The sequence below is a fragment of the Nematostella vectensis genome, chromosome 4 (genome assembly GCF_932526225.1).
Source record: "Nematostella vectensis chromosome 4, jaNemVect1.1, whole genome shotgun sequence".
NCBI lineage: Eukaryota > Metazoa > Cnidaria > Anthozoa > Actiniaria > Edwardsiidae > Nematostella > Nematostella vectensis.
The window spans coordinates 8,482,485-8,497,029 of NC_064037.1; the positions used below are offsets into that span (position 1 = coordinate 8,482,485).

At 45.1% G+C, this 14,545-nt stretch overlaps 1 protein-coding gene across 1 annotated transcript in view; it reads left to right on the plus strand.

Moving 5' to 3' along the window:
- LOC5504026 (sacsin) overlaps positions 1 to 14,528 on the plus strand; it is a 47,382-nt gene extending 32,854 nt beyond the window's left edge. Inside the window, exons 11-17 of the mRNA XM_048726181.1 lie at positions 15 to 4,036; positions 4,523 to 4,795; positions 7,481 to 7,629; positions 8,150 to 8,399; positions 8,476 to 12,669; positions 13,155 to 13,441; positions 14,084 to 14,528. Coding sequence (XP_048582138.1) covers positions 15 to 4,036; positions 4,523 to 4,795; positions 7,481 to 7,629; positions 8,150 to 8,399; positions 8,476 to 12,669; positions 13,155 to 13,433 — 9,167 coding nt within the window. The 3' untranslated portion in view covers positions 13,434 to 13,441; positions 14,084 to 14,528. The remainder of the gene's footprint in view (positions 1 to 14; positions 4,037 to 4,522; positions 4,796 to 7,480; positions 7,630 to 8,149; positions 8,400 to 8,475; positions 12,670 to 13,154; positions 13,442 to 14,083) is intronic.
- The last annotated feature ends 17 nt before the right edge of the window (positions 14,529 to 14,545 follow it).

Consider the following 14,545-nt stretch of genomic DNA (forward strand, 5'->3'; position numbering starts at 1 on the left):
AACCAAAAAATCAGATGTAGATGTAGCATGCGTTAATCCAGAAGACGTCCTCTCCTTTTACCACACAGGCAGCAACATCGAGTGCCTTCCCCAATGTCTAGAAGACACTGGGATAAAGAACGTGGAAAACCTGTTACTTGTGTTGGCGTACTGCAAACATTCCGATAAGTTTCTTAAAAGTCTTCACGGGCTGCCCTTGTTGCTAACACAAGATGGAATGCTGAGAATGTTTGACGAGGAAAACCCGGTCTTTCTAACGACACACCACACCCTTACCCCAAGAAATGCCTCACTCTTTGTGCACCGTAACCTCTTCAACATTGTCTTTTATGAGGCCCTGTCTAAATCAAATGTCTTCAAGCGGTTCGATGTTGCCGCTTTTGCAAAGCTACTACCTAACAACCTCGAACGGAAGTACAATTGTAGCGATGATTTTATCGAATGGGATCCTATTTCAGACAACAAGAATGACCTGCCCTCGAGGGGATGGCTGTTCGACGTCTGGAAGCTCATGAAAAGTGAGATAAAAGATGCGATAAAGAACTGTGTCAAGCAGAACCATAATGAGGTAACATTGGAGTACAAATCAAGAATAGCTCAAAATGTAGTAGCTCCTCTTCAAAATTGGTGTCTATTACCTGTCGAAGAGACCGAATGCTCGTCGCTGGCTTCAAGTGGAACACGTCATCGGCAACTGTTGGCACCTTTTTACATGTCAAAACTTGTTGTGTCGCTTCCATCTCAAGTTGTGCCTTTCCATTTCGATTCTATTTGTGGCGTACTACGAAAGCTGGCACTTCCAGAGATCAACACGCGGGTTATAGTATCACCCAGCAACACAATCAGCATATTTGATGACAATGCTGACTCCCTGGCTCGCCTGCTTGTCGCCAATGTTGACAATCCAAGACTGATCCTCTCAGCGCTTTCCCACAAGCTAAATAAAGTTGAACTCCCTTCTACCATCACCTCGAAGGATTGCAAAGATGTGCTCACATACTTCAACGGCAACGTGAAATCACTTTCGCCTGACGACTCTTATTGTTTGGAGACACTACCATTTCACGAAACAGTGAATGGCGAACACACCAGTATCGCTGAAAAGAAAGTATATGTTCTACCATCTGAAATACCCAAGGCTGGATTAAACATCTGGGAAAGAAGTGGGCTAGTGTTTTTGAAAGAGGACCAAAGCCTTGAGGCTTTGTATCAATTCCTGGATTGCCTGTGCAAGAATTCCGTGGATATATATTGTGAAGTTATTTTGCCTCGTTTCCAAGATATGACACAGCAAGCTCACATTGACCATTTGCAATTTCTGAACGGAAAACTTGGTACACTTCAGCTGCAGCAGGGCGGCACGCCAGACAAAAATAGACTCATTTCTTCATTGAGCAGCCTTAAGTTTCTCCCTGGCGTTGTACATGGCCAGCTGAAGCCCGCCTCTTCCTTCTACGATCCACGCAACGCTGTTTTCGAAATTATGCTTGAAAGCAAGGCAGGGTCATTTCCTCCAACGCCGTTTAACTCTGACTATTGGCTATCATTCTTGTGTAAGATCGGGCTTATCCACATCGTTAGCAACCAGAAATTCGTAGAATTTGCTGAAGAAGTGGCAAATGAAGCCAAATGTTCTAGAACCGATGCCACCTTCGAGAAGTCGCTGACTCTTATCGAGCATCTTTTCAACCGAGAAGACATAACTAGCCCCTTGTTAGCAGATATCAAGAACACAAAGTTCGTCCCTCCACACAAGGTCAGCGAGGCTCTGTCTCGGCTCTGCCCTCCATTTGGAAGCAACGTGAATAGTGAGCTCTCGTACATCCCCTTCAATGGGTCAGTCCTACCCAACCACGAGACAATCTCATGGACGAGTGCGAATATTCTACCCCGGCAAGCATGTCCGCCTTGGCCCTTATGGGGCATTGGACAAATGCTTGGAATCTACAAAAAGCCACCTGTGGAAGTAGTCGTTGCACACTGTTTGACGATTTCCAAACGTTTTGCCAAGACGCTCAACGAGGATACGAAGAATCTGACGGAACCTTGCAAGATAAAGGATGTTATGGAAGATCTTTATGATTTTCTATCGACTTGCGCTGACGATGTTTCAGTAGATCGCCTAAAAAACGCACAGTGCATTCTCGTCGCGAACGGAAGGCGCGTCGTTCTTCCACGCCAGATTGTTGTCCAATCCTCCATAGAGATCCCTCCGTATCTGTACAAGATCCCGCTCGAGCTCGGTAAGTTCCACGAACTGTTCAAGCGGCTCGGTGCCACTGGCACTGTAACAGTGCAGCAGTATGTATCAGTGCTTGACATGATCCATAAAAAGTGTGGCAACAAATGCATGGATCCTAATGAGATGAGAAGCTCTCTAATGGCAACCAAAGGGATATTTGATCTGCTTTCACAGAGCAAACGAACCCCTGATAAAATGGAGCATCTGTTCTTACCAGGTGCGAGAAAAAGTGAAAAAGACCGGGTGTATTTAGTCCCCTCCCACCAGCTTATTTGTGATGATGCGCCGCACTTTCGCGATAGAATCGACGGATTTGAAGAGGTTTTGTTGATTAGGCTAAAAGACTGCTGGCTGGAAAACGCCAGTGATGACACGCTTGTCTGTAAGCTACCAGAGAAGGTCCGTCCTCAAATGATGACTCAGGTAGTGGAAGAGAGGCTACTTAATAATGATAGTAAAGAATGTGATGACGACGACCAATCAAATGTGGCAGCAAGACAACTCAGACAGGTTATCAATTCGGATGAATTCTGCCTAGGATTCGCCCGCCTCGTCAAGCACGAAGACTACGAGAACAAAAAAGAAACAAGGCCAGATATTCTGAGCGACATCAAGAGTAAGCTTGCTAGTCTTCGAGTTGTCAGTGGTCCAGAACTGCGCACACAGCTTTTCTACAAAGAGCATGCAATTCCTGGTAGTGAGTCCAAAGTTGATTGCTTCGATGAACACAGCAATACCGATAACATCGTGACACTCTACGTCAACACAGACATTCAATCAATTCAGCCAAAGATTGCTGAGGTCGTCAATAGAATTGCTGGTAAGGTTCTTACAAATCTGGTGTACCTAGCACCACTTCTTAGCATGCCTCCTTGGGGAATTAGCTTGTACCTGGACAAGAATAAGATCCGTGAGGACAACAGTGTGGAGACGTCGCATCTGCCCGAGCCTGGTTCCTATGTTCACCTGGATCATCATTTTCTCCTGGATAACTCCTTTGATCACTTCCACGCAGGCGAGTATGTGGGCTACGAGATGGACGACCCAAGCCTGCGGGATGAGGATGGTCCTCCTACTTACATCTACGCGATCGTGGTGGAGGAAATCCCAGGAGAGGAGAGCACTGCGCTCTTTCTAACTCGGAAGTACAAGATCAACATCGGTGACGACCGGGAGGTAATCGCAGATGGAATTGATCTGTATAAGTTCAGACGACCACCAGACGCACAACGTGATGGCACTGGCATGGAACTTGTCAAACGCGCTAGTGAGAGTGAAGTACCTCCTCCCAAGCACACTGGGGTTCTTAAGGATGCCCTTGACGAAGTGACAAGAGTTCTCGAAGAGGCATGGAAACTGCCCTTGGAAACACGCAGGAAGATCATCAAACGACTCTTCCTCAAGTGGCACCCAGACAAGAACCCGGACGATGTTGAGTTCTGCACTAAGGTGTTTCAGCACCTTCAGAATGAGATTCAAAGGCTGGAGATCGGAAAAGCCAGTGTCTTTCACTCTTCTGGCTTCTCTGATTTCCATGGCTTTTCTCAGAGGTGGGGTAGACGAGCCCGCAGTTACGGACAAAGCTGGAGTAGCTATGGAACTAGTCGCGGGTATAGCGGGGGATGGTCTAGTTACCGTTCCTCTTATGTGCCGAGGAGCTCTGGACGCAGGAACCCTCAGCCCACAGAATCGCGACGATGGTTTCGCCAAGCTGAGGCGGATCTCGCGGCGGTTGCGAATGATCTGGGTGTTCTGAACATGTACTACGAATGGGGATGCTTCAAGTCTCATCAGGTCAGTGACAAAGTAACAGCCGTGCCTTTATTTAGCGGCCCTTTCTAATGTCTCGAGACATCGATTATTCAAATCACTGTATACAGTGTTTTTATTTTGGTATGAGTGAAAATGGTCATTAGGGAGGGGATCTTATGATAATTCTAAGCGTACGACTCTTCTTGTCTCTTACAAACAAAGCTTCTATATGTGAAGTGATTTGACATATTCATCGGACAGAATGGCTGGACATTTCCGTATGCCATAAATTAAAAGACAGAAATCACTGGCGCGTTACCTCATTAACTAGCCGGCGGTAGATTCAAATACAGAGAAAACGGCGAAATGGCGAAATTTAGTGAGTCATAACTCACTAAATTTTTAGTTTTGAAATCAGTTTCACGGGAATTATGTTAAGCAAGAGTAGATCTTCAAATTAATACAGACTGAAAGTCGTTTGCTTGAAATAACCCTACGATGCTATAATGTGTTCTCCTTGACCTTAAGGCTGCTGAAAAGGCACTAAAGGCTGCCCAGTTCTCATTGGACGCGACCAACGTTCGCATACACGACCTACACATGATCGCCAGCTGTTTAGACGATTCCACACTCAGCAGCCTCGCCGTGCAGCTTGAAGGCCTGGTTGGTAACTCTATGCGCATGCGCTACCCAGACTGCATGGTTTCTCCCAGAATCCCTCACGATGTGTACACAAGAAAGCAAAGTCAAGAGGCGTATTGTCTGGCCAAAGAGATCTTGAATCGAGTCAGGGAGAGATTTTTCTAGAGTAACAGGTAGGAGACTATTTAAGTAATGACTTGGAATCACACATAAAATTGTGTCAATGAGAGATACAGCAACAGGAAGGAGTCTATAAGTAATGACTGGGCATCGCACAAGTTAACTATAATGCTTGGTGCAAACTAGTGACATAACGACATGGGCGCGCGCACTCTTATGTTCGTATGTACATAAAGACATGAGCTAAACAGAGTGCGCGCCCATGTCGTTATGTCGTTATGTCACTAGTGTGCACCAGGCATTAAAATCACACAGCTCTAGCCCTAGTTTATGCTGGCAGTTTACTTGCATGATCCATCACGGGGCTAACGCTCAAAACGTAAGCGAAATTACCATATTTTAATAGTGTAAGTCCTAAAATATATTTGGTACGCTGGCGCTACAATTGGTTTGATCAAAGGGGCTAACGCTCCTATTATCAGTGACCTTTCCCTGTTTCAAGATGTAAAACCCCAAAACTACCCATGGTGCACTGGTAGTATGCTTTCTTGATTCATGAAGAGTCGAACGCTCAAAACATCAGTGACATCTTTTAATTTTATGCAGGAGTAAAACCTTCCCAGGTAGATCACGTTGTATGTTGTCTCGCTAGCCATCCTAAAGTTATTTTTTATGGTTCACAGGGCGACATCCCTGTATGAAATGACTTGGAAAGTGTTGTACAGAAAGACGGGAAGCACTTGAGAGTCCGACCTTTCACTTCACTTTCAATGTAGTTTCACACATTTGTTATAGTTATATTGTTACTGTTTACGAAAGCAGTTTTCGCTATCGTTATAGTTTCCGTTTCCATTTCGTTATGTTTTTTTATTTTTTATTAGCAGATAATTTTAAGGCACGAACATTAGTTAGTCGCGTTAGATCTAGTTTAGAAACAGAGGATGAGCGTTGAATTTCATTGACTGACAATTGATTAAAGTAGGTTCCATTTAGTAAGCGTGAAGTAAATCCACAACGGGAGCCGGATTTTAGATTGCAAAGTAAATGTTTTTTGAAAACCATCATATAGTACGTCTGAACACTTAAAAAAATAGTTGTAAGGTAAATCACCAATAAATCTTATTAAACGAGCTTTGTGTTGGAATTCAAGCGGTTGACGAAATACCACGAATTATTTTAATTTATTTTAGTTTATTTTAATTACATGGTGTACAGTCAAATTTTAAGTAACTGCTCATTGTTTCATGCTTGTCTCATAGTCTGCGAATCGACATTTTTGGTGGATGACTTTGCCACAACTCCATTCATGTGTCTCTGTAGCCAATAACGTGCGTCTTTGAGCTGTAACTGGGAAACAAGGCCATGCGTTTGGAGTTAGGTCTAGTAGTGAACGAGTAAGGATAATGGGATACTTGCACTGAGAAAGCACGCAGCGGCCGTCACGCCAGAGTGCGGAGGAAATCTAAATTATTTCAATAAAAATCAGCCCTTTCTGACAAAGAAACTTTCTGGCTGATTTGTAAGTGCTAGATAAATTATTTGTTGTTTTTATTTTGCCACAAAAAGTCTGAGCGCGCGCGTTTTGCCAAAACGTCGTGTGATTTCTTAAGCAAGTCGCCTATTAATGGTAGACCCCCGCATACCCCTCTTCTTGAGCTAGACGTCTAGCACGTACATGTAGAGATTAGTCCAGGGCGACCTCTAGCTCTCGCATCCCGCCTGGCCGCACCCCTACCAAGGTACTTCTACCCTTAGCCATACCTATTGAAAGGTTGCCCTTAGCCCCCAGCCTGGCCCTGGTGCCACGCCTTTTTACCGTACCTGCAGGGATGAATCGTGGTCGGTCTCGTCCACCTGGAACTCCCCCTCGCTGTTCACGTAGTTGATGAACGCCGTTTTGCTCCAGTCGTTAAAGTACCGGATAATCGGGTTGGCGTTCTTGCCATTTAATTGCTCTTTAAAGGTAATCCTTTTGTCAATCAACCCTTTTCCATGACTGCTCTGTAAAATCGAAGCGGGCTTTGTGACAATCCCACTCGCCAGGTTGCCTGTCTTGACACGTGGTCGTTTCATTGGTAGCCACGAGTAAAGTTTACCCCTGCAAGTCTTTGTGTAGTTCTTCTGCGCGTGCGTATTATCCGGGGTCTTGTTGAGCTGAAGGGTGGTTGCCTTCACGCTGTATTTTGTATAAATGTCATCTAGATAATGCTCGATTAGAGCCACTCGTTCGGTGTCCTGTAGCTCACGCTCCACCCTCTTTTGTTCACGATCAACTTCTTCCGCTAATTCTCGGTGCTTTTGACGCTTCAGTGACTCCTCTTGCTTTGTTGTGAGTTTTTCTTGCTTCTTACTCATTCCCCCAGAGCACCCAGTCCCTTCCTCAGAGCCCTTGGTCGCCTTGCCCTCGCTCTCTACATACTGATGAAAAACATAGTTTTCACGGTTCGATAAAAAAGATGCGACAGTTTTCATGGTGAGGTTACATCCAAAGTCAATGACCTAGCTGTCATGTGGAAGACAACAGTTTCACCTACTTGTCAGTTATCTTGCCCTTGTCTTCAGACCACTTGATCACCTCGCACAAGTCCTTCTCGCTTTTTCCGCCATTTCTCGTGACGTCACCAAGCTTGCGAGGTCTGTTATCTAAGCGAGCACTTTCCCGTAGAGAATGCAACAATGTTCCGATTCCCTTTGCGTGATGTTCACATGGCTTCCAATTCTAAGATAAGCAACAAGCCATTTGATATCGATCAACTCAACAAACTGGCGCAGACGTTCAAGGCAGAAATGTTCCACTCCTTGCTATTCGTCAACAACGTTAGGGAAATCTCTCTCTGCGAAATAAGTGAAGTTTCTGGACAGCCATTCGACGAGTACAAAGTCACGGCGACCTTGTCACCTGAAGACGAAAAAAATCTAGAATAATACAATGCTGGCTACGTTAACGAAACAACGAAACTTCGAGAAGTCTCCGCAAGGGAGTGTTTCTTTGGAGGACGTTGAAAAGAGAGAAGTCTCCTACGTGGTAAGCCTTGAAGATAACCAAGGCAAGAAACAGAGATTTCTCGTTGTTCAGCGATGTGGATTTGAACGTGATGCCGAGGTGCCGTTTTGTGTTAACTCTGCTGTGAAGAAACAGGAACTCGGTCTGCTACCACGAGGAGGGGTTGCTACCTTTCTGGACTCCCCTTCGACTATTGTCAAGAACGCATTCTGCTTCCTTCCATTACCTTTCACAACTGGCCTTCCTGTCCACGTTAATGGCCATTTTGCCCTTGATCACGAGGCAAGACGCAACCTATGGCGCTAAGAAAGTACAGGAGATCACCGGCGCGCGTGGAATACAATGCTTCTCAAGTCCGTGGTGGCGCCTTGTTATGTGACCCTCTTAAGTGAGATGAGGCAACACCTAAGAATCCAAGACACTGACGCTGTTATTGGAAGGAATGAAGCGCTCCAGCAAACGGAACAGTACTTGCAATTGTTCCCGAATCTACACAATAGGAAACAATATTGGGACGAACTAGCGAAGGAAGTGTACCGCTACATTGGAGACAAGGAAGTCCCCCTTCTGCCTGTCCATCGCCCAGTGGAAGATGAGTCTGCGAGTGAAAAGAAGGAAAAGGATGAACAAGCTTCACGTGTGAAGATCGAGTGGTTTGCCTCAAAAGAAGAGGGTGGTCGTGAGCTGTTTTTCAATGATTTAAGTACCGTGACAGCCGAACAGTTCAAGAAAGCTGATGCCTGCAAATAGTGTTAGCTTTACCAGTTATCGTACCTCGTTGTATTCCGATAGGGAAGCTGTTCTTTTAACCGACACGCTTCTGCGCAGCGGCCTGAACCTAGCCGAGGCTCCACATAACATTTTCAACAACTTCAAAAAATCAGATGTAGATGTAGCATGCGTTAATCCAGAAGACGTCCTCTCCTTTTACCACACAGGCAGCAACATCGAGTGCCTTCCCCAATGTCTAAAAGACACTGGGATAAAGAACGTGGAAAACCTGTTACTTGTGTTGGCGTACTGCAAACATTCCGATAAGTTTCTTAAAAGTCTTCACGGGCTGCCCTTGTTGCTAACACAAGATGGAATGCTGAGAATGTTTGACGAGGAAAACCCGGTCTTTCTAACGACACACCACACCCTTACCCCAAGAAATGCCTCACTCTTTGTGCACCGTAACCTCTTCAACATTGTCTTTTATGAGGCCCTGTCTAAATCAAATGTCTTCAAGCGGTTCGATATTGCCGCTTTTGCAAAGCTACTACCTAACAACCTCGAACGGAAGTACAATGTTAGCGATGAATTTATCGAATGGGATCCTATTTCAGACAACAAGAATGACCTGCCCTCGAGGGGATGGCTGTTCGACGTCTGGAAGCTCATGAAAAGTGAGATAAAAGATGCGGTAAAGAACTGTGTCAAGCAGAACCATAATGAGGTAACATTGGAGTACAAATCGAGAATAGCTCAAAATGTAGTAGCTCCTCTTCAAAATTGGTGTCTATTACCTGTCGAAGAGACCGAGTGCTCGTCGCTGGCTTCAAGTGGAACACGTCATCGGCAACTGTTGGCACCTTTTTCTATGTCAAAACTTGTTGTGTCGCTTCCATCTCAAGTTGTGCCTTTCCGTTTCGATTCTATTTGTGGCGTACTACGAAAGCTGGCACTTCCAGAGATCAACACGCGGGTTATAGTATCACCCAGCAACACAAGCAGCATATTTGAAAGCAATGCTGACTCCTTGGCTCGCCTGCTTGTCGCCAATGTTGACAATCCAAGACTGATCCTCTCAGCGCTTTCCCACAAGCTAAATAAAGTCGAACTCCCTTCTACCATCACCTCGAAGGATTGCAAAGAGGTGCTCACATACTTCAACGGCAACGTGAAATCACTTTCGCCTGACGACTCTTACAGTTTGAAGACACTACCATTTCACGAAACAGTGAATGACAAACACACCAGTATCGCTGAAAAGAAAGTATATGTTCTACCATCTGAAATACCCAAGGCTGGATTAAACATCTGGGAAAGAAGTGGGCTAGTGTTTTTGAAAGAGGACCAAAGCCTTGAGGCTTTGTATCAATTCCTGGATTGCCTGTGCAAGAATTCCGTGGATATATATTGTGAAGTTATTTTGCCTCGTTTCCAAGATATGACACAGCAAGCTCACATTGACCATTTGCAATTTCTGAACGGAAAACTTAGTACACTTCAGCTGCAGCAGGACGGCACGCCAGACAGAAATAGACTCATTTCTTCATTGAGCAGCCTTAAGTTTCTCCCTGGCGTTGTACATGGCCAGCTGAAGCCCGCCTCTTCCTTCTACGATCCACGCAACGATGTTTTCAAAATTATGCTTGAAAGCAAGGCAGGGTTATTTCCTCCAACGCCGTTTAACTCTGACTATTGGCTATCATTCTTGTGTAAGATCGGGCTTATCCACATCGTTAGCAACCAGAAGTTCGTAGAATTTGCTGAAGAAGTGGCAAATGAAGCCAAATGTTCTAGAACCGATGCCACCTTCAAAAAGTCGCTGACTCTTATCAAACATCTTTTCAACCGAGAAGACATAACAACTAGCCCCTTGTTAGCAGATATCAAGAACACAAAGTTCGTCCCTCCACACAAGGTCAGCGAGGCTCTGTCTCGGCTCTGCCCTCCATTTGGAAGCAACGTGAATAGTGAGCTCTCGTACATCCCCTTCAATGGGTCAGTCCTACCCAACCACGAGACAATCTCATGGACGAGTGCGAATATTCTACCCCGGCAAGCATGTCCGCCTTGGCCCTTATGGGGCATTGGACAAATGCTTGGAATCTACAAAAAGCCACCTGTGGAAGTAGTCGTTGCACACTGTTTGACGATTTCCAAACGTTTTGCCAAGACGCTCAACGAGGATACGAAGAATCTGACGGAACCTTGCAAGATAAAGGATGTTATGGAAGCTCTTTATGATTTTCTATCGACTTGCGCTGACGATGTTTCAGTAGATCGCCTAAAAAACGCACAGTGCATTCTCGTCGCGAACGGAAGGCGCGTCGTTCTTCCACGCCAGATTGTTGTCCAATTCCCCATAGAGATCCCTCCGTATCTGTACAAGATCCCGCTCGAGCTCGGTAAGTTCCACGAACTGTTCAAGCGGCTCGGTGCCACTGGCACTGTAACAGTACAGCAGTATGTATCAGTCCTTGACATGATCCATAAAAAGTGTGGCAACAAATGCATGGATCCTAATGAGATGAGAAGCTCTCTAATGGCAACCAAAGGGATATTTGATCTGCTTTCACAGAGCAAACGAACCCCTGATGAAATGGAGCATCTGTTCTTACCAGGTGCGAGAAAAAGTGAAAAAGACCGGGTGTATTTAGTCCCCTCCCACCAGCTTATTTGTGATGATGCGCCGCACTTTCGCGATAGAATCGACGGATTTGAAGAGGTTTTGTTGATTAGGCTAAAAGACTGCGGGCTGGAAAACGCCAGTGATGACACGCTTGTCTGTAAGCTACCAGAGAAGGTCCGTCCTCAAATGATGACTCAGATAGTGGAAGAGAGGCTACTTAATAATGATAGTAAAGCATGTGATGACGACGACCAATCAAATGTGGCAGCAAGACAACTCAGACAGGTTATCAATTCGGATGAATTCTGCCTAGGATTCGCCCGCCTCGTCAAGCACGAAGACTACGAGAACAAAAACGAAACAAGGCCAGATATTCTGAGCGACATCAAGAGTAAGCTTGCTAGTCTTCGAGTTGTCAGTGGTCCAGAACTGCGCACACAGCTTTTCTACAAAGAGCATGCAATTCCTGGTAGTGAGTCCAAAGTTGACTGCTTCGATGAACACAGCAATACCGATAACATCGTGACACTCTACGTCAACACAGACATTCAATCAATTCAGCCAAAGATTGCTGAGGTCGTCAATAGAATTGCTGGTAAGGTTCTTACAAATCTGGTGTACCTAGCACCACTTCTTAGCATGCCTCCTTGGGAAATAAGCTTGTACCTGGACAAGAATAAGATCCGTGAGGACAACAGTGTGGAGACGTCGTATCTGCCCGAGCCTGGTTCCTATGTTCACCTGGATCATCATTTTCTCCTGGATAACTCCTTTGATCACTTCCACGCAGGCGAGTATGTGGGCTACGAGATGGACGACCCAAGCCTGCGGGATGAGGATGGTCCTCCTACTTACATCTACGCGATCGTGGTGGAGGAAATCCCAGGAGAGGAGAGCAATGCGCTCTTTCTAACTCGGAAGTACAAGATCAACATCGGTGACGACCGGGAGGTAATCGCAGATGGAATTGATCTGTATAAGTTCAGACGACCACCAGACGCACAACGTGATGGCACTGGCATGGAACTTGTCAAACGTGCTAGTGAGAGTGAAGTACCTCCTCCCAAGCACACTGGGGTTCTTAAGGATGCCCTTGGCGAAGTGACAAGAGTTCTCGAAGAGGCATGGAAACTGCCCTTGGAAACACGCAGGAAGATCATCAAACGACTCTTCTTCAAGTGGCACCCAGACAAGAACCCGGACGATGTTGAGTTCTGCACTAAGGTGTTTCAGCACCTTCAGAATGAGATTCAAAGGCTGGAGATCGGAAAAGCCAGTGTCTTTCACTCTTCTGGCTTCTCTGATTTCCATGGCTTTTCTCAGAGGTGGGGTAGACGAGCCCGCAGTTACGGACAAAGCTGGAGTAGCTATGGAACTAGTCGCGGGTATAGCGGGGGATGGTCTAGTTACCGTTCCTCTTATGTGCCGAGGAGCTCTGGGCGCAGGAACCCTCAGCCCACAGAATCGCGACGATGGTTTCGCCAAGCTGAGGCGGATCTCGCGGCGGTTGCGAATGATCTGGGTGTTCTGAACATGTACTACGAATGGGGATGCTTTAAGTCTCATCAGGTCAGTGACAAAGTAACAGTCGTGCCTTTATTTAGCGGCCCTTTCTAATGTCTCGAGACATCGATTATTCAAATCACTGTATACAGTGTTTTTATTTTGGTATGAGGGAAATTGCTCATTAGGGAGGGGATCTTATAATTCTAAGCGTACGACTCTTCTTGTCTCTTACTAACAAAGCTTCTATATGTGAAGTGATTTGACATATTCATCGGACAGAATGGCTGGACATTTCCGTATGCCATAAATTAAAAGACAGAAATCACTGGCGCGTTACCTCATTAACTAGCCGGCGGTAGATTCAAATACAGAGAAAACGGCGAAATGGCCAAATATATAGTGAGTCATAACTCACTAAATTTTTAGTTTTGAAATCAGTTTCACGGGAATTATGTTAAGCAAGGGTAGATCTTCAAATTAATACAGACTGAAAGTCGTTTGCTTGAAATAACCCTACGATGCTATAATGTGTTCTCCTTGACCTTAAGGCTGCTGAAAAGGCTCTAAAGGCTGCCCAGTTCTCATTGGACGCGACCAACGTTCGCATACACGACCTACACATGATCGCCAGCTGTTTAGACGATTCCACACTCAGCAGCCTCGCCATGCAGCTTGAAGACCTGGTTGGTAACTCTATGCGCATGCGCTACCCAGACTGCATGGTTTCTCCCAGAATCCCTCACGATGTGTACACAAGACAGCAAAGTCGAGACGCGTATTGTCTGGCCAAAAAGATCTTGAATCGAGTCAGGGAGAGATTTTTCTAGAGTAACAGGCAGGAGACTATGAAAGTAATTACTTGGAATCACACATAAAACCGTGTCAATGAGAGATACAGCAACAGGAAGGAGTCTATAAGTAATGACTGGGCATCGCACAAGTTAACTATAATGCTTGGTGCAAACTAGTGACATAACGACATGGGCGCGCGCACTCTTATGTTCGTATGTTCCAGTGTAAATGGTTCGACATAAAGACATGAGCTAAACAGAGTGCGCGCCCATGTCGTTATGTCACTAGTGTGTACCAGGCATTAAAATCACACAGCTCTAGCCCTAGTTTATGCTGGCAGTTTACTTGCTTGATCCATCACGGGGCTAACGCTCAAAACGTCAGCGAAATTACCATATTTTAATAGTGTAAGTCCTAAAATATATTTGGTACGCTGGCGCTACAATTGGTTTGTTTAAAGGGGCTAACGCTCCTATTACCAGTGACCTTTCCCTGTTTCAAGATGTAAAACCCCAAAACTACCCATGGTGCACTGGTAGTATGCTTTCTTGATTCATGAAGAGTCGAACGCTCAAAACATCAGTGACATCTTTTAATTTTTTTGCAGGAGTAAAACCTTCCCAGGTAGATCACGTTGTATGTTGTCTCGCTAGCCATCCTGAAGTTATTTTTTTATGGTTCACAGGGCGACATCCCTGTATGAAATGACTTAGAAGGTGTTGTACAGAAAGACGGGAAGCACTTGAGAGTCCGACCTTTCACTTCACTTTCAATGTAGTTTCACACATTTGTTATAGTTATATTGTTACTGTTTACGAAAGCAGTTTTCGCTATCGTTATCGTTTCCGTTTCCGTTTCGTTATGTTTTTTTTATTTTTTATTAGCAGATAATTTTTAGGCACGAACATGTTAGTCGCGTTAGATCTAGTTTAGAAACAGAGGATGAGCGTTGAATTTCATTGACTGACAATTGATTAAAGCAGGTTCCATTTAGTAAGCGTGAAGTAAATCCACAACGGGAGCCGGATTTTAGATTGCAAAGTAAATGTTTTTTGAAAACCATCGTTGCACGTCTGAACACTTAAAAAAATAGTTGTAAGGTAAATCACCAATAAATCTTATTAAACGAGCTTTGTGTTGGAATTCA